The 20257-nt window shown below is 29.2% G+C and overlaps 1 protein-coding gene across 1 annotated transcript; it reads right to left on the bottom strand.

The window, feature by feature from the left end:
* Positions 1-14493: 14493 nt before the first annotated feature.
* Positions 14494-15093, bottom strand: LOC147808277 (uncharacterized). Its single transcript, XM_087166965.1, has one exon. The coding sequence runs from the start codon at positions 15091-15093 to the stop codon at positions 14494-14496; it is 600 nt and encodes a 199-aa protein (XP_087023091.1).
* Between the last annotated feature and the right edge of the window lie 5164 nt (positions 15094-20257).

Below are 20257 nucleotides of genomic sequence, written 5' to 3'. Positions count from 1 at the left end.
CAACTGCTAGGTATTCCAAACACTGAGGTTTTTTTATGGGATATCAAAATATCAAATAAAAATATAAATATTAACGAATAAATTAATGTCAAATCAGACATAACGAATAATTCAGAATTCACCAAAATGACTATGTAATTGTTGGCATTCACAAATAAAAGTTGACGTTCTTTCGATTTGGGTTATTCCCACTAACATATATATTTTGCTTAAAAGCAAATCAACCTGTGACCAATAGCCTAAAATTTATGTATAAACATTGTTTTGTAATTATAAGTAACAGGGGTCTGTTTAGAAGAAATTTGGGTCCGTTAACGAACCCTTCACAAAATATCTTTTCATAAAAACGGACCCTTCACAAAATATTTTAACTTAAAAACGGACCCTTCACAAAATAATTTATCTTTTAATCGGAACTTTCACAAATTTGTTCATCTTCATTATTGTTTTGTTAATCGAGTGAAACCTTTCCAGGAAGGAGGGAGAAAGACAGATGTAAACGAACTAAATTTTGTCTTCGGCTTCCTTTATTCGTCTGAAATGAATATTCTGCGTTCAGCAGTATAGGCTAAATACCAAATATTTATATGTTGCATCGCTAATTTAGTAGCTGTAATTTCTATTTATTATTTTTTTTACTTAATTTTTTTAATTATAGTTTTACAGTTTTAAGCATAATCCTGTATCTATTTACGATTTAAGAACTCCTTGAAAAAGTGTTTTGCAATAACCGGACCCTATTTGCACAAATTCATAAAAGCGGACCCTGGTTGAAAGAATGTGAGTAATTTTTTCACAATTTCACGAAAAACGGACCTTTCACAAAATGTCTGTACAGACCCCTGCGTAAATTATGAATGCTGCATTCCTGCCCCTTTCCTTGATATGACCTGAACACTTTTTGTTGGTTGTGAATTTATCATCAAATATCTAAATATTAATATTATTATACAGTTACAGTATAACTTATAATTTTTACAAACATACTGTTGCGTTCTTTTTTTGATCTCAACATTCAGTTATTTTACTGTTGAAAATTTCCTTTATTGCAGTCAAACCTGCTATGCTCCAACTGTGTACCGAGCAATAAATCTACTATAAGCAAAGAAAGAAACATAAAAAAGGGTAGTTAGGGCGCTAAAAAGTTCACTACTACCTAGTGTTTAGTATAAGCAGAGTTTGATTTTTTTTAAAGAAATTATATAATTTATATTTAATAACTACTGCTTTTAAATATTGTTTTTTTCTTCCTCTGCAGCTAGATTCCGGGTTATTTTAAGACGTGATCAAGTGCACAACATTGCTTGCAATCACTGTATAACATCTGATATGTCATTATCTCCTCTATCAACTAGTGAAAATGCACTCTGTTGAAATGCAGTTGATTTTTCTGATGATCAAGTGGAAGCTACAAAATTTGCAGTTCGATTTAAAGTAATATATTAAAACAAAACTGTTCAAGTATTTTCTTACTAAGTGTGTTGCCCATCTGTCACAATTAAAAATATGCATTCTACCATATAATTTTTATTTTATAGGACATTTTAGACAGCTTTAAGAAAGTCTTCAATGATTGCATTGAAATAATAAAACAAAATCCACCAACTCTCAGCAATGAAATTTCAGGTAAATAGTTATCACTTTTTTATCATATTGTATAATATCAACATTCTAAACATTAATTGTTTTTTGGAAATTGTGTATAAATTTCTTTCATCTTTATATTACAGATAATGTCTTTAGGTAAAGTATGAGACATAAGAATCTATGCATGCTTTACTTAGATATTGTATACAAGGGCGAATGTTCTTTAGGCAAAATATGTTTAGACTTTAAAGCATTATTATTAAGAGAAAAATATCAATACCATTAAATATTATTGGTTAATGCATGCTCTTCAATATGCATAACATTTTCATCATATTGAATATAGCCTCTTTTTTTCTCCCCCTTTGGTATCATTTATCCACTCCATTCAGCATCTTAGCAATTTTTGTCAAATTGATTTGCAAGCCTTGGTTGAGACTACTTTCTAGATTTCAATATTAGGAACTTATTGCAGTGCTATTATTTTTTATTGTTCCAAATTTTAGTATCTATTTAAACTTAACTGAATATCATTTTGGTTTCTAACGACAGGAGCTGAGCAATCTGGGACCCCGATTAGTTCTCAACCTGAAATTAAATCTCCTGAATCACCAGTCAAAAATCAAACTAAACAAAGTGAAGAATCTGCTGTAAATGACGATCCAAATTCAGATGAGATAAGTGATGAAGACAAATTACTGTTTGAAAACAGAGTTACATACGAAATAATAGATGGCAATGAAAGCATAATAGAGGTAATAAAATTTAATGCTTGCATCCATGTATCTATTAAAAAACTGTTTTTATTTATTTATGTGAAAGTTTGTAAATTGTTTTGTTTTTGTTGAAATTTGTTAGACATTTAATATCACTGTCAGATAATCTATTCTAATAAGAAAAAATATTGTCCAGTTTTAACAGAAATTGTTGCAGTTGCAAATTAAATTCATGAGGTTCTTTTCAATCAGTATTTATAATTTGATCTTTGTAGGGATTCATACAGATGACTTATTTATTATTTATCATAATTTAGACAAACAATTTTCATTATAAATAAATGCAAGAAAAATTAAAGAATTTGTATCCTTGCGAAATATTTAGTGTAAATTCATATTCATACTTGAATATGAAGGTAAGTATATAGAAATCTTAAATTTTATTATATTTCTGTTTCTGAATTAAAGTTATTGAAGTTTTCTTGTGCCATGTTGGTCAGTGGTGTGATTGCATACCTGCCTAGTCTCCTGTTTTTTAACGAAGACTCCTGTATTTTGGGACTATCTACTGTTTATCTGTATATTCTCAAAATTCTCAGTATGTGTTGAAATTTTAAAAAAAAAAAAAATTGGTGATAAAATATCCACTGATGACAAAAATACTTCTCTTATTCCTCAACAGATGGTGCTTTTGCTAGCACTGCAGTGTGCTGAGTGTTAATTGTTTAAGTTGAGCGTGATGTTTTAGGGGATAGAACGTTGCCTTGTAATGAGGTGAACTCGGATTCAAAAGTTCAAATCCCAGTAATGACCACAGAGTTGACGCGAAATATCCTCAGAGGTAGATGGATCATGGATTAAGAGTCCCCTCGTCGCCAGGAGGTTTTCTTGGTTTTTCCCTCCATGCTAGTTAGTTTCATAAAGTCCCCCAAGGAACAAATTCCTCCCAATACTTGATCCAGGAGTTTCCTTGTCTTCCGGATTGGGTTCAAAATGACAAGACTATGGAGTTGAACACTAGTACTTCGTGCGTTTTGTATCATTTGCTATTCATATTGTTCCAATTTAAGAAACATGCACCGCAATTCAATTTCAATTTACAAATCACACATTGTGATCCGTAATTTACACAGTCTTTGAGATTTACTTCACTTTTCTTATAATTTTGATTTGCATATAGTATATATGTAAATTAGATTTGTATAAATGCAATTTAGAAACTATGCTTAGTGAAAATTACGCATATTCACAAAGTTTTGGTTCGTATTTTATGGATATATTTTAAAGAAAATAAAGCAGCTTGGTAAATCTTAGTTATCTGTAGAATATTGTTCTACAACAGATTTTATTATGTTTGAAATACATTACTGATATTCTGATGTAACAAAATCGATAATTTGTTATTAAAATTGAAACAGATATGCTAAATGGATGTATTTTGATATTTTATCTAATTATATCCATTTCCTGTAACCTAAAGTTTGATCTAACATATTAAAAAATAGTATTTATATTTTAATAACCGTACAATCACAAAAACTTTATCAATTATTTACTGTACCTGTTTAATGTAGTATGCATTATTCATTAATTCAGTTTCATTAATTCTTATTCACTTCATTAATCTTTTTATGAAGAGTTTCACTGAAACTAATTTTTAAATGTTGGCTAGTATCGTTCGTATGTCAATTGGTTTTTTTTTTGTTGACAATATGAGCTTTTAAGTGATTTGAAGCAACAATGTATATATTAACAACCATTTGTATTATTAACTGATAAATTTAATAAATAATTTTTTTTGGTGTCAAATAAGAATTGTGCTTTAAAAATATAAAATTTCTGCTTCTGCGTATTTGTAAAATATGATTGACATGTACTTAAGCATATAACTGTAATATCGAATAGGTCTTTGAAATACTTGATTTTTGGTCCTTGAAAGTCATAGAAAAGTCATTGAATTTTGTTAAAAAATTTAGTGGGAACCCTGATGTATCTATTTGATTTTATGCATGGATTTATTTAACAAAATTTCAATGAATTGAATGAAAAAAAACTAGGATTAGAGGAAGTGCTAATATTTTTACTAGCAAACACAAAGTTTTGGCGGCTAACAACATTTTTCCAATTCTTAGAACTCTAGCAATAACTTATGTTTTACAATTTCTCTAAAGGAACAAGGCTCTCTTGAAAAGCTTAAACAATATCAGGATGATTAGAAAATGTTCAAAATTTGTCCAATTGGCCTGGTTCAATGTTCAAAGCTTACTTGGCATTTAGCATCCAGCCAGATTTTTCAATTAGCATGCAATCACTATTTTATCAACTTTTAAATTTTCTCTGCATAAAATGCTGTTTCTAATTCTATTACACAACATTCATAGACAGCTGTCCACACCTCAGCTGATCATGAATGGTTATAAATCCTTTCGTCACTTGGAAATTATAGATTGGTGACAAGGCTTTGCATGATTCTTATTAAAAAAGAATCAATATTTATCACTCCTTTTTTAAAAAAACAGGATATCTGTGCACCTGGAAGGTCATAGATTTCGGTATTGAACGAAATTTGTCATAAAATGTCATGATTTTAACTATTTTTAAAAAGAAAATCATGGAAAGTCATAGATTTAGGTTGCCATAAAATATAATTTTTGAAATGGAATTTACCCCCCCCCCCCCAAATTTCGTGGTGTTCTTAATATCTGAATTAATAACAAAATCCCCACTTACAGTCATATTTTATTAAAATATAAAATGTTTTTATCATGTTCTTTAAGAATTATGGTGTTCTTTCAAAAAATGAAGAAAAAAACTTTTCTAGAGCGAACTATCTTTTAAACTTCTGTTATTTCAGACTATTTGTTATTTATTTTTTTTTATTTCATCAATTCAAAATTCTAGCTGAAGCAAGCCAGTGATTGGCAAATTTTTTTATTCCGAAATGAGAACAGAAAAATCAGGAGTATTTCTTCCTTTCACATGAACGTGAAAAGTATCTATAGAATATAATTCTGCAGAAAAAAATTTTTTTTTTTTGCTTTTGTATTCTTTTCCAGCTATTTTATTGCTTCAACTCTTTCTTTACACTGTTTTTTAAATTTAAAATCTTTAAATGTGAAGATGCAGACTATAACAGTTTTGGTTATACCTATCATTTCAATTAATGTAATTATAATGTTTTTTTTAAAGTTATTATTTTTGTCAGAGAAAATAGTAACTTTGTTAAGTCATGAAAAAAGTCATGAATTTCAAAATAATAAATGTAGCAGATACCCTGTAAAAAAATCTTATATTTAAGTGTGAAATAACTTTTTGAATAATTTTGGAATAATTTTGTTGGAACTTCAGATTCACAAAATTATTTGCATGTTAAGCTTGAGTATAGACAACTAAACTGTTCTCTAAAAAAAATTAATTTTACTTTTTTTTAAAATTCTATTTTGAAGAAACTGTTTACCATGTTTAATATTATATAATTATTACTCTCTTTTAGTTTTGTAATCAGAGGTCCGTTTAGAAGAAATTTGGGTCCGTTAACGGACCTTTCACGAAATATCTTTTCATCGAATAAACCCTTCCGAGGGAGGGAGGACAAAAAGACGGTTCGAAACGAACTAAGTTTTTCAAGTTTCCCTAAGTTTAAATTCCAAATGTAGTATTCTAAGAAAATGTTTCTAAATTTTTAAACATCGTGTGCGCATTCTTATTGATATTAAATGATAATTATTTTTGTAAATAAATAATTGATCAATTTATATTTATTCAAAAAATTAATTAATAGAATATTATGTAAACAAAAATTCATTTCTGGCAATTTTTTAAATAAAATATTATGAATTGAAGAATTGTTTAAATTTACTTATTGCGTAACACATTGAAAGTGATACGTAACTAATTTGAAATATTTAAAATATGTCAATTAAAATTATTCAAAATGCGAGTGAATTTGTTTTTTTTTTTATTATTCGTTCGAAATGAATATTCTGTGTTGATCAGAATCTTGTTGTATGTTACATCTCTAATTTAGTAGCAGCAATTGTTGAGCAGAATCTTGTATCTATTCACAACTTAAAAAAATTCTTGAAAAGGTTTTTAGCAATTTTTGCAATAACAGGACCATATTTGCATAAATTCACAAAACCTGGTTGACAGAATGTGAATTAACGCTTGTTTTTTATTCACAAATTATGAGTTGTTTTTTCACAATTTTACAAAAACAGACCTTTCACAAAATGTCTGGACGGACCCTTGGTAATATTAGACACATTGGCTCTTTTTAAACTTGCAAACTTACTCAGTGCAGTATTTAAATTCATGAGATATGTTTCTTTGTACTCTTAAGATGAAAATTAGAATTTTTCAATTGTGTTGCTGATTGATACAAAAGTTTCTATTGTATTTATTATTATTTTTTCAGCATTTTTTCACATTTTATTTTTTATTAAGATTGTTAAAATTTCCACAGAAATAAGAAAATATGTTTCCATTATAATTTCTAAACTGTTCTTAAAAATTGTAGGTATGAACACTGGTCGAATTGTTATATGGAACATGTCTCCTGCAGTTGAAGAAGTAGATGAAAAACATGGAAACGTTTCAAAGGTTTTGTGTCAAATGGATATAATCATTTAGGTAATTACGATTTATATATACCAGTATAGTATAGCTCAAAATTAAGTCTCCATATGCCACAGAGTGACTAACTATAAAAAATGGGCAATAAATTTGTTAATTGATTGCTTCTTTTTGCTGAACATGTATCTCATGTGCTATAAAACACGTGCTTTCATATACTCGTGTTCAGGGAAACTGTAATCATTCTAGGCATGTTCAGACAAAATTTCATAGGAACTGAATTATCAAAGGTTTTATCAACTATTTCAGATTAACAAATAAACTTTATGTTTGTTAAGAATTATAAAGTTTTTGCTGTGTTATTGATTTGAAAACTTAAACAACAAATTTTATTAGTTTAAAACGATATATACAGCACTCAAAATTTACATAAACCTACTTGAAAAAGTTAGGGAAATTTTTCTTCATTTTAGAAATACTCTGAATTAATTATACTCTTCTTTTAATTGTTTACAATTTTCAGTTTTTGAAAAAGTGGCGACTGTTAAAAATGTTGTTATAACTTTGCTTAAAATAGTCTGTGTTTTTTAATTTTTTTTTGTTGCTTAAAATAAATATTAAATTTATATGCGCACTTTTATACTAAAATGTTTTTGTTGAATTTAATGTTTTTTTTAATTAAACCCTTTTATTTAAACTTGTGTAAATTGTGTCTGGTGGTCTGGTAGTGGAAAATATTTAACTTCTTGTGGCGATGCCAAGGTTCTAATGATATTATTAATTCTAATGATATTATTAATTCTAATGATATTATTAATTCTAATGATATTATTAATTCTAATGATATTATTGATTCTAATAATATTATTGATTCTAATGATATAATGGATAAGGTTCCAATGGTATAATTGAATTAATTACAATCTTTTATTGGCTTACAATTTTCAATTTTTGAAAAAGTGGTGACTGTTAAAAATGCTGCATTTATCTGAATGAAATATAAAACTTGTCTTTTAATTATACGTGCTGGTTAAACGAAGTTATTTGCTTGAAACAGCTCTAAAAATATCTTTTTTCAAAGTGCGCAATTGGTACTCTGAAATTTAAAAGATTGTGCTCTAAATGATTTCAAAACTTCTACCACTCCCTTGATGTTTTTCTTAGGATATTGTGATGTTTGCAAGCTTTTTTTTAACATCTAAAATACCAACCTTAAAAATAGGCTTCTTCTAGTTTGGAAGTAATCAACTATTCTCAATTTGAAAATAGACATATTTCATTAAGTGAGACTATAAAAAGTTTGCATTTGAATTAATAATTTTGAATATCACACCCAGGGTTCGTTCTAGGCGAGGCTTTTACAGGGACTGCCACTTTGTTTGTCTTTGAATGAATTTGTTTGACTTTGAATGTTTGTGAATGAAAGATGAGTTTCAAATTTCTGCTATCACTTTTTGAAGTGATTGATTCGTGATGATTCCAGAAATTATTATTTTGCGACCCTTTTTCACGTAGTTTTTTTTTCAAATTCTGAAATATTTAATATTACACTATTATTACTATATGCTATTATGACTATATACTATTATTATATATAATATTATAATTAATATTATGACAACGATCGAAATTTGAGTTTGAGTTTTCACTATTAAATATGTTTGAAGTATTAAATGTGTTTATGACGATTCTGTAACAATTTCTCATTGTTGGCTGACAGTTTTGTTTGGAAGTTATTACTCGGGAATAAAATCAAATTCCTAAAATTCCAATATTTTTAATGTGGTGTTCTTATGGCATGCAAATCACGAAATTCTCTCAGAACTTTATGACACGTTCAATTTGTGACAATTCTATCCCAATTTTTCTTCGCTTATCATTTTATTCCCATTTCACAAGACTTTTCGAATTATATTTTTAATGTATTGTTCTTATGTGCAAATTTCAAATTTACATTATCATTTTTTTACATATTCAATTCGTCGTGATTCCATAGATAAGATAGCTAAAATAATAGATACAATAATAGAAAGCTAAGGAATGTAATTCATTTATAACTGACAATTGTTAAATTACTGCCACTTGCTTAATTGGGAGATTGTGAAGTGATAATACATTATCTTGAATTCTGAAAAATTTTGCAAATTTTTATTTACAGCTTGAAAAGTTATAGTACATACGAAATTTCACTATTTAATATTTCTTTCTTTTTTGAAAACTAAATTTTAAAATATCTTAAATGTAGAAAGGCTTATGTAAACAAACTATTTACTGTTTTATTATTAACATTTATATAAATTGTCGGAGACTGATAAAAATTTAATGCCTTAGTTAAACTAGAAGTTGAGTTTAAAATTTAAGAGTATTGTAAAAGTTGTATTAAATTTTTAGTACTTTTGGATTACCCTTTCGATTTGTCAATGCTCTCGAAACTGCGCAAATGTTTCGGTGCCGTCATAATGAAAAGCAATTTCTAAAATAAACATTCTAGATCCATCAAATTTACCGAATAATAGCAGCAAAAGAATTGTAAGCGTAAAAATGCGTAATAAAGTGTCATAAAAAGAATCAAAACAAAGTGAAAACCTCTATTTTTTTTAATAATTAAGCACTGACTTATTCTTGAATCCAACTATATACATTATTATAAATCATTTCGGCCGCAAAAATCCCTGATAGCTACAAAAACGCAAACAACTGCTCTTCAGTGTTAGGCATACCCCAAATTCGAATCATTTTGAAGCGAAGTAAAAAACGCAGTATATTTCAATACGTTTAAGAAAGCTAACTTAGTCAAGGATTACAGAGTAAATATTATAAAACTTGAGGTTATTGGAGCAGAAGCTACCTATTAGCGATAATATCTGCTTTGACGAAAATGGTCGATGGAATAATCCCAAAGTACAAAAATAGTTGATAGGCCAAAGTAGCCTTTTTTTTATATACAACTGTGGCTTAGTCTGATTCCTCTTGCCCTCTTATCAGAAAAATGTGGTATAAAGAGTCATTTTCCTCTTATCTAATTCTAGGTGGGTGTTTGTTTTGGCGCAAAAAATTCTGAGACTTTTCAGGGGTTCGTACAGCCCAAACTTACTACCGTTTAGCGATACCTTCACAAATTTTAGGAAAAACGGTTATTTCACGAAATACTTTTTCTTAAAATTTTATTTCCGTATCCCGTAAGGAACGATAAATCCCTATTTTTGTGCTGATTTTTTAATACAAGTTTTAATTTTTCGCAAATTATGTCTAAATTTTCACAAAATAGGTACCTCTCTGAAGACCTGACCCCTGCTTTTACTATGTGCTGGTTGGTTTTTAAGAAGCTACATAAAGATTTTTTATGCGTTGCCATTTAGAGGGATAGTAAAAATTACAACCTTTTAAGTGCACAATTTCCTGTGGGTTGCGTTTACGGTATTTATAGACAGTGTTTTTTTTTTTGGATAAAGAGCACATTTATATTTTGAGATAATAAGTAACTTCTTTTAAAAGAATGGCTATTCATTTTATTGATTCAATTTAATTTTCAGGTACTTTTAGTTTACATTCGTTTTAGTTTAAATTAGTTTATTCCTTACAGATAATTACTTGTAATTTTGTAAACTCTTTCATTTATTCAATTTTTAATGAAGTAAACCACTTTTTGAATGCAATAGATATGGTCTTGACTCTACAGCAGCTGGAAGTAATGGGAAACGGGGAACATTGGAGATGTGTTAGTACATTAAAGGAACACTCTGGAGGTGTGTATTTTTTAAATGTTTTTTTTTCTTTACTTGAGAATACTTTTTTCCTTTAAGAATGCGTGTTATTACAGTTAGTGTGTATGAAATAACCCTAAATAATAATTAGTCTCTTTAAATAAATAAGTTAAAGATTCGATCATTGCTGGAATCAATTATCTTAAAATTTTAGTCAATTTACTTTAACAAAGTGTTGTAATTTTAAAAAAAAAACCAGACAATTTAGAATTTTTAATCATAAGTAATTTTAGGTCAAAAGAAATGTTGAAAAATCACCTAGTGATGATTCAGGTCAACTTCAGACTTACTGTTTAATTCTATTTAATGCATAATTTTATTAGCATGTTTGGTTTTAGTTCTGTCTTGAACGACACAACTTGTCTTGACTCCATGTTTTTAAAAAGTGCTTGCTTATTTTTTATCTAAGTTTTCAAAAGCCTTTAAGGTTGCTTTGTTTGTTCAGGGTTTGTAAAAAGTGCTTAATTTTCTATCTTTTAAAAATATATTTTTTCTTTGCCGTGTCGATTGTCATTCTAAATTACAAAAAATGCATGATTTTCACAATTTTCTATGCAATATTTGTCAGAAACTAGTTATTTTATCATGATTCTGTAAAATTTTTGAAAATATTTTTGAATTTTATTGACATTTTGCTTATAAATTAAGAACTTTAAATGATAGAAAATAATAATTTTGATTAGTGTATAGATCCTAATTATGATTTTTTTTTGGAAAGTGATTAAAAATATTTCTTGAGTGAGTACTTAAAAGATGCTTATTTTGTGTTAAAAAATCTGGCTATGTACCCTGTATTAGGGACTGAGATTTTTTTGAATTCCTGCTTAAATGCACAGTCGGCCAAAAAAGAAAAAGCTATCACCCTGAATAACTTTCGTTCAAATGATCGAATTTTCCCGTACTAAGGGTCAATCTTAATGGTTCCTAGGGTTAACCACAAATATGCAAATTATTTAGGGCTAATTGTTAATTAAGTCATGATATCTAAAAATCAACCATACTCACAAGTCAGTCAGCAAAATATATAGTTTTGCTAATTTTGTGAAGCATTTTTAGCCACATTTTCTCTGGTTTTTTTATGCTCCATTACATCAACCGAAATCGTTCATAAGTTAAGAAGTTTTTTTTTAAGGATAATGCGTTGGCAACTTTTACTAACTCACTTTTTCAATTTATTTTAGTGTTTTCTATAGATTCTCTCTTTTTTTAAAGGGTACAAGAGCTATTGTGTATGCAGACTCGAGCCTTTAAAGGAATGCTTGACTTTGATTATGTGTGTTCCAGAAAGGAGTGTTCAGTGGCAGCCATGGTTTATCCCTTTACCGGAGATCACAAGCAAAAGTTTTATTGCGGGCATAAAGAAACACTCATACCTGGTGTGTTTTACTTTATCTTTTAACTTAGAAAAATGTGTTTTTCAAAGTGATTGAAATAAATTTCAGGTTAAAAGGAAAATAAGAAATATAATTTTATGTCTTTCAAAATATCATTTTACAGTAAGGGTGCACAACCTGGGGTCAGCGGGCCACATGCAGCCCACAGGAACACAATAAAAATATTTCTTTTAAATTTGGTTTTTGTTTAAACATTATGAAATTTCTTTAATTGAAATATTTAATTCAAATTTATATTACTCTATAAAATATGAATATTACTTACTCTTTCATTCGGTAAGTTTCTTTCCCCCCTCCCATATATATATATATATATATATATATATATATATATATATATATATATATATATATATATTTATTTCATGTTGTTGAGCATATTGGAGAGTAGATGTTGCTCGCCAGGGCAGGTTGTTCCTCGTCTTTTGCGTCGATCATGAACAGCGATTAACTTACTTCTTATGGGAGATATTTCAGGGTGGCATAGCTAAAAGACTTCTAGACATCAACTACACCATAGATACTTTTATTTAATCGTCACATTTTCAAGTGAAGTACATCATACATTTTTAAGTGAAGTTCATGGATTATAGGACGAGGCATTATCAAGTTCAACACGTGTGGACTATGTCCTCCCTGTGTGCTCCAGGGAGTATAAATATAAACTTATTTTAATATCATATTTTAGATAATAGTAAAATTCTCGAAATAGATGACTTGCTATATGTTTAATTTATGGAGTTAAGAAAGGAATAAACTGAAGATGAATTATAACGGCGTGGAGTACACAGGGGGAAAAAACGCAGCTCAAAAAGGAAGCAGCTGCACACGTCAAATATCCACGGGGAATGCTGGTCTATCTACAAAAGATAGCGTCCCCTCCTTAGCAGTTACGAGAATCTCTAAAGACGAGCCCTAGAGATCCTGCAAAGGCAATGAAGAGGGCGCTCCTGTTGGAGACAGTCCAGTATGAAAAGTAAACATTGTGGTGATCCCATGATCACCACAAATTCCCCCCTTGAATGGGAAAAAATTAATAACCACTCCTTTAACGAAAAAATTAAGTTTAAATTACCCCATTAAAATGTAAAAGTTAAATTAAAAAAAACTTAAGTTACAGTTAACATAAAATGCGAATCATGAAGATAAAAAAACATACATACATATCATGTTCAACATAAAAAAATCTTGATTAAATACATGCATTAAAAAATATTGAGCTACATAAGTGTCCTCAGTAAAAGACAATTTGGCTGGTGCCCTGAAAAAGAGTTAAATTGTCCTGATGGCCAATTATACAATAATTGCCTTTTTTCTTGAAATTCAAACCATAATTGTTGAGGTGGGATGACAAGGTGAGGTTAAACCTCTGACGAAAAGTAAAATGGCATTACAAGTATGAGTAAATATCACATATAATAAAACTTTGACACATTAAATGCACTTTTCACTGTAAATACATTCGCTGCACTTGGAATAACATCAAAAACTCTCATTATAAGTAATTCAATCATATTAAAACAAACTGGAATTACCTTTAAGAACTCTCATTGCTAAAAATTACCAATTCTAAGAGAAATATCACTCGTAAAAATAAGAATGACCCTGTAAATTATGTACATGTAAAACATTTTCATTCCTTATAAAAACAAGTATGATCATTTCAACAAATGATCAACAAATCATATTAAATAAATTCAATAAATAATGGTATACACATCCTTAACATATCATATACAGTAAAAATAAATATGCAATTATATCAACATTGAAAAATTTTGATATCTTTGCCATTTGAAAACCTTGTTAAAAAAAATACCCAATTGTTAAATTGAGAAAAATCAACTCAGTGGAATACATCAGTACTTAGTAATTGTACGTATTTTAAACAAGAAATTGTTACCATAAATTTTATTTATTTTTTTAGAAAGTAAAAGTTAAATTTAATTTTAATTCCCTACTACTAAATACTGTTAAATGAAATAGTTATATAATGTTAATTGAGTTTGATAATGTACAGAGTTTGATAATGTCCACACAGCCACGCCCAAGATAGTATTGCTGTCACCCATAATTTTTATTTATATATATATATATATATATATATATATATATATATATATATATATATATATATATATATATAAACACATCATCTTCAAATTAAAATATAGTTATGTAAAGAACAGTTGCGCACCTGTTCACTATTGCCAGCAATAGAAACTAACAATATTTCACAAGAAAATAACCCTTAATTACTTATTTATTTACTAACTTAGCTAATTAACCAAAACATGGAATTTCATGTATGACAGCAATATCTATTAAAATTATATTTATCTTATCGTACTCGAAGGTTATATCCATGAAGAGGATTATTAATTGGTGGGCTCGTAGAATAATTAAGATCTAAATGAGAAAGTCGGCGGGGTGCAAGTCTTAATCTATCACTATGTATTAAAAACCTTTATGAGAAGATGTGTCTAAAGGTCTAATCTTAAAATTTACATCACTTTGCTTCTTTACTATAACATAAGAGCCCAAAAATTTTGGTTTAAAAGTATCATTTGATCTCATGTGCACAATATCGTTTACATTAAAGTTTCGAAGTTTAGCCTTTTGCATTTGTTTTTGATTTTGTAATATCTGCTGCTCTTTCAGTTTATTAAATGCTATATCATAAGTTATCCTTAAATCTGATATGAAATTTTGACTAAAGGAAGCCTTGTCAAGTAGTTGAGGCTCTACATTTGGATCAAAAGTATCGAACATAGTGGGAGGGCATCTACTAAAATGTAAATATACAGGTTCAAAACTAGTGCTGGGATGAACAGCATTATTGTACAAATTTTGATGAATAAGTAATGAATTCTTAAACGATACACCTGCTTCGTGCAAAGTCAAAATGGATGATTTAATGGCACGATTCAAAGATTCGGTGGCACCATTAGCTTGTGGGTGTTTAGAAGAAGTATGGGTCAAAAATATACCTAAAGTTTTATTGATGCAATGAAATACCTCTGAATTAAACTGTGTGCCTAAATCTGTCAAAATCATGGCTGGTCTACCATGTATCGAGATATATTCAATTAGATGTTGTGATACAGTCCCGGTAGTTAAATTTCTTAAAGGGTATAAAGTCAGAAATTTGGAAAAATGATCCAAAACGGTTAATGCTTAACCACAATTTCTAATGGGGCCCACTATATCAATTGAAATAAATTCTCCTGGGATTTTAGGGATGGGAACATTCTGTAAAGGTGCTTTGGGAATGTTGTAGGATTTGCTGCGTATGCATGAGTCACAAGATAAAACAAAGTTTCTTGCATCATTATACATATTTTTCCAAAAGAAATTTTTTTGAACAATTTCATATGTTTTCTTTAAGCCAAAATGTGAGATATGACTAATTTTTAATACCTTACTCTGTAATGATTTTGGAACAACAATTAAATTAACTAATCTTTTTTTGTTTGCAATAAACATTAATAATTTAGTATCAGGATCAATAATAAAATTTTTAACTTTATGTGCATTAATTAAAGACGGTGACTCAAGCAGATCAACAATTTCATTTATATTTGGATCTTTTCGTTGCTCTTCATAAAAGGTGTTAGATATTTCATTTTGAGGGTCCTGTTTTTGAATAATATTTACAGCTTCCAATTCTATATCTTGATCAACAAAAGGAAGTATTAGCTCATTATTTTGGGACTGTAAGACAGGAGCATAATTACTTGGATTTTCTCTTCAAGAAAAGTAATCAGAAAGAAAATTAATTTTTCCAGGAATATATTTCATTTCAAAGGAATATTCGGACAGTTCTAGTAGCCAACGAGTAATTAAATTTACAGCTGAAGTAATTTTCTTATAATGGAGTAAGGGCTTGGAGTCTGTTACAATTGTAAATTTTCGGTTGTAAAGATACTCCTTAAAAGATGTTACAGATTTATAAATGGCATAGAAAACTAATTTAATTGCCGGATAATTTTGTTCCGCCTTAGAAAGTGCTCTACTATAATATGAGATGGGATGAAGGACACCATCAAATTCCTGTAAAAGAACACCTGAAATTGCCTGTTGACTGGCATCAGTGTTCAAGAGGAAAGGTTTATCCCATTGAGGGAAATTGACAAAAGGTTCGGAAAAAAATATTTGCTGAAGAGATTCAAAGGCATCTTGATGTTCTTTCGTCCATACAAATTTTGATTTACTAGCACTGAGTTTATATAAAATATCAGTTATCTCTGCATATTTGGGAATTAGGAGGCGGTAGAAGCCACAGACTCCTAAAAATGATTTAACTTGGTCATGATTTTTAGGTGGTTCAAATTTCATTATTTTTGCAATGTTAGTGGAAATAGGTTTAACAATTTTATGGGAAATATTAAATCCTAAATAATTAGTATTAGTTTTAAAGAATTCAGATTTACTAGGGGATAAAGTTAAGTTGTACTTAATAAAAATATCTAACACTGCTTGAATTTTTTTCGACATATCTTCAAATGAATTAGCTCCTATAATTATATCATCCTGATATGAAAATATGCCAGTGATTCCTAAATTCTTTAATTCATCTATGATAGTGTCTATCATAGCTTGAAATATACTGGCAGCTGTTTTTAAGCCGTAAACCAGTCTTTTGCTACCAAAAGTTCCGAAAGGTGTGGTAAATGTGAGAATATCTTTAAGATCCTCTAAAATATTTAACTGTTGATATGCATGTGGCATGTCCATGGTAGAAAAAAATTGGAATTGTGACACTTCATTAATTATAGTAGAAATGTGGGGTAAGGGATAAGTTGCCGAATCTATTATAGTATTTATTAAACGCAGGTCAAGGGCTAGTCTAAATTTAGTAAGTGCATTAGGGTCTTTAGGATTAGGTCTTTTCTTAACTACAATTAAAGGGCAAGACCAAGAAAAATTATTTCGTTCTATTATGCCTGCTTCAACTAATTCCATTAAGTCTGTTCTTACTTGATCTTGTATGGCATAGGGAATTGTAAATGGTTGGCACTTCATAGGATTTTTAGATTTAAACTTAATTTGAGGTTTAGAGTGCCCTAAAGTTTTAAGGGATTTTGAAAAAGCAGCATATCTTGAAGTAAACAATTACAATAATTTTTCTTGCCTATCAGATGGTAAATGGGCAAGGTCAAAATCCTCTTTATTTAATATTTCATTCAATTTTCCTCAAATCCAAAATCTCTTGTGTAGCAGATATCAAATTACAAAATTCCATATCTTCTTCTAAATTATGAATAATTTCCTGAGAAGAATTCTCTTCAAATTCAGGATTAAAGAAAATATTGCCTAAGTTAGTGTCTTTGTTTATATGGATAGTTTGTTCGCCAATATTTTTAACAGCAGTAATAAATTTAGATTTGTCACAATTATGTAAAGAGGGAAATATTTCAATATTTGCATTTTTAAAGGTGGGTTCAAATAAGAAGGTTTTGTCTTTATCATTAAAATTTTTAATTTTTAAAGCTATTTGAGCTGATTGTTTTGGTTCAATTACTAATTTCCTATTTACAATTGCCTTAGAGTCAACAATTGAATTACAAAGTGTATCACATTTTTCAGTTAATTTAACTTTAAAATTTTGAAAAACAGCAACATTTTCATGGGGGAAAATTTTAATACCATGTTTGGAAATAAAGTCATAGCCCAATATAGCATCAAAATTGCCATGTGCAAATTCAGAAATATAAAAAGGGTTTTTAAAATGTTGCTTATCAATTTTAGAAGAAATCTCAGAGGAAAACAAAAATTTTAACTCTGAATTTACAGTTCTAATTTGAACATTGCTCGAAAAAAGTCTAGTTTTGTTATAGTTCTTTATTGCTGAGTATACATCTTTTGCCATGAGTGAAACGCTTGAACCTGAATCCAATAAAAATTTAAAATATTGATTGCCAAACTTGATATCTATTATGGGTAAATTCTTACTGGTATAAACATTATTGATATAAATTAATTTAGATTCTGCATTAAAACTATTAAAATAATCTCTAACCGTATCAAATTGTTCAGAATTCATCTTAGAATTTAAGTATTGATTAAGTATTTGCTTGGATGAACTTGTACGTGAGAGTGAGGACATTATGCCACCCTTTAATGGCCTCGTCTTAAGTTTAAATGACTCTTGTAGGTAGATTTGGGCATAGTTTGTTCAGAATTATATCTCGCTTGATTGTTAAATTGCCTTGCATTATACCTTTGTGAATTAGAATTTTGAAATCTATCATATCTATTGGGATAATTGTAATGAGGGAAACGAGGGGTCACATATTGTGGACTCTGAAACCTAGGATAATTAGTGGGACGAACAGTTGCCAAATATAATCTACAATGGGCCATAATGTGACTTCTTTTGTTACAATAATGACAAATTATTGGTTGCTGTGATTTTTGATGGGTGTTATCTAAATAGTTTAAACTTTCCTGTCTAGGCATATGTGAAGCCTCTTTTGGTCGGGTTAGTGATAATTTAAACTCTTCACAATTGGTCAACGCATGTGGCTTTGAGCAATATTGGCAGGAAATTTCCTGTACTTTTAATGTTAAGGTTTGTATTTGGCTTTCTAGCCTCTTTAAAGTATCATTATCTAATTTATTTGTAGTAGTATGTGAATTTAGTACTTGAACGGTGGCTTTTGCCATAGTTAGCTTATTGGCTTTGGTTACCAGAGACTCAAAATCACTGGAATCCTCTAAAGCCAATGACTCCTTCATTTCATTGGGTAAGCCATTGATCAGCTGGAGGGCTTTGATCTGGCTTAATGCCTTATTATCATTTACTGAAGTAAATGTTTTTGCAACCAGGGACTCGATTCTATGTGCGAAACTTCGAATCGATTCACCTGGCAGCAAAAACATACTATTAAGTGTTATCAGATTACTAGTAGGGTTCGCATCGTTTTGGAAAAATTCTTTGAGCAACTTACACGTTAACTCAAAATTAGCATTTATGAATTTAGGATTATTGGCCACAAAATCTTGAGCAACACCCTGTAGTTTTCCTTTCAAAAAAAGTAAAGCAACCTCCTCCGACCAGCCGAACAATGTTTTCATCTGGCAAATCTGCTCCAGAAACCAAGCAATAGATTCATCTCCAGAAAAGGCTTGAATGTTTAGGTTAAAATTTTCAGCGTCAGCCATTGCTTGGGCTCTAGTGCGCATTAAAATGAAATACTATAAAAAATACAGTCAAATAATTAGGTTTTGCCGAATGAAAATGCCTTCATAGCAAAACAGTTATCTATATAAAATTTATAATGAGGCACATTGAATGTGAAATAAATTTTAAAAATGTAAAATTATAATTGAATACAACAAATTAATTTGTTTAAAATCAATGAACTATTTATCATGTTAATTTAATTCTTATGAAACCAATCAACTCACAATACCCAAATATTATATTTAAACTTAAATGGTTGAAAAAAAATTTTTTTGCAATCAATAAAATGCAGTAAATATCAAATGCAAAAATATAACACTAAATATATAGAAAATAACACTGAACTTCACACTTATCTCTTATAAACAAAAGTACCAACTTTCGATAATTATCATACTCACATTTGGAAATTTCCATAAATACTGCTGTCAACTATGTCGTTTAGCACGCGCGTGAAATACACAATGAACTATTCTTCATCCTCAGTCTGTTGCATCCTAATAATGTTGAAACAACCACTTACTGGACTTACAATCGAAGACAATTTCACTATATCTTTCTGCCGGGAAGATTCAGAATACGTGAAGTCACTATTCACACACTTTTATGCACGCACTTATCTTTACACTATCATCAGATACTCTAGGATCCTGGTGACTGCTCCATATTTTCATGTTGTTGAGCATATTGGAGAGTAGATGTTGCTCGCCAGGGCAGGTGGTTCCTCGTCTTTTGCGTCGATCATGAACAGCGATTAACTTCTTATGGGAGATATTTCAGGGTGGCATAGCTAAAAGACTTCTAGACATCAACTACACCATAGATACTTTTATTTAATCGTCACATTTTCAAGTGAAGTACATCATACATTTTTAAGTGAAGTTCATGGATTATAGGACGAGGCTATATTAAGTTCAACACGTGGACTATGTCCTCCCTGTGTGCTCCAGGGAGTATAAATAAAAACTTATTTTAATATCATATTTTAGATAATAGTAAAATTCTCTAAATAGATGACTTGCTATATGTTAA

Source organism: Parasteatoda tepidariorum, chromosome 6 (genome assembly GCF_982258835.1).
Source record: "Parasteatoda tepidariorum strain Cologne lab strain chromosome 6, Ptep-v5.0, whole genome shotgun sequence".
In the NCBI taxonomy this organism is placed as follows: Eukaryota; Metazoa; Arthropoda; class Arachnida; order Araneae; family Theridiidae; genus Parasteatoda; species Parasteatoda tepidariorum.
This window is presented reverse-complemented; position numbering and strand designations above follow the sequence as displayed.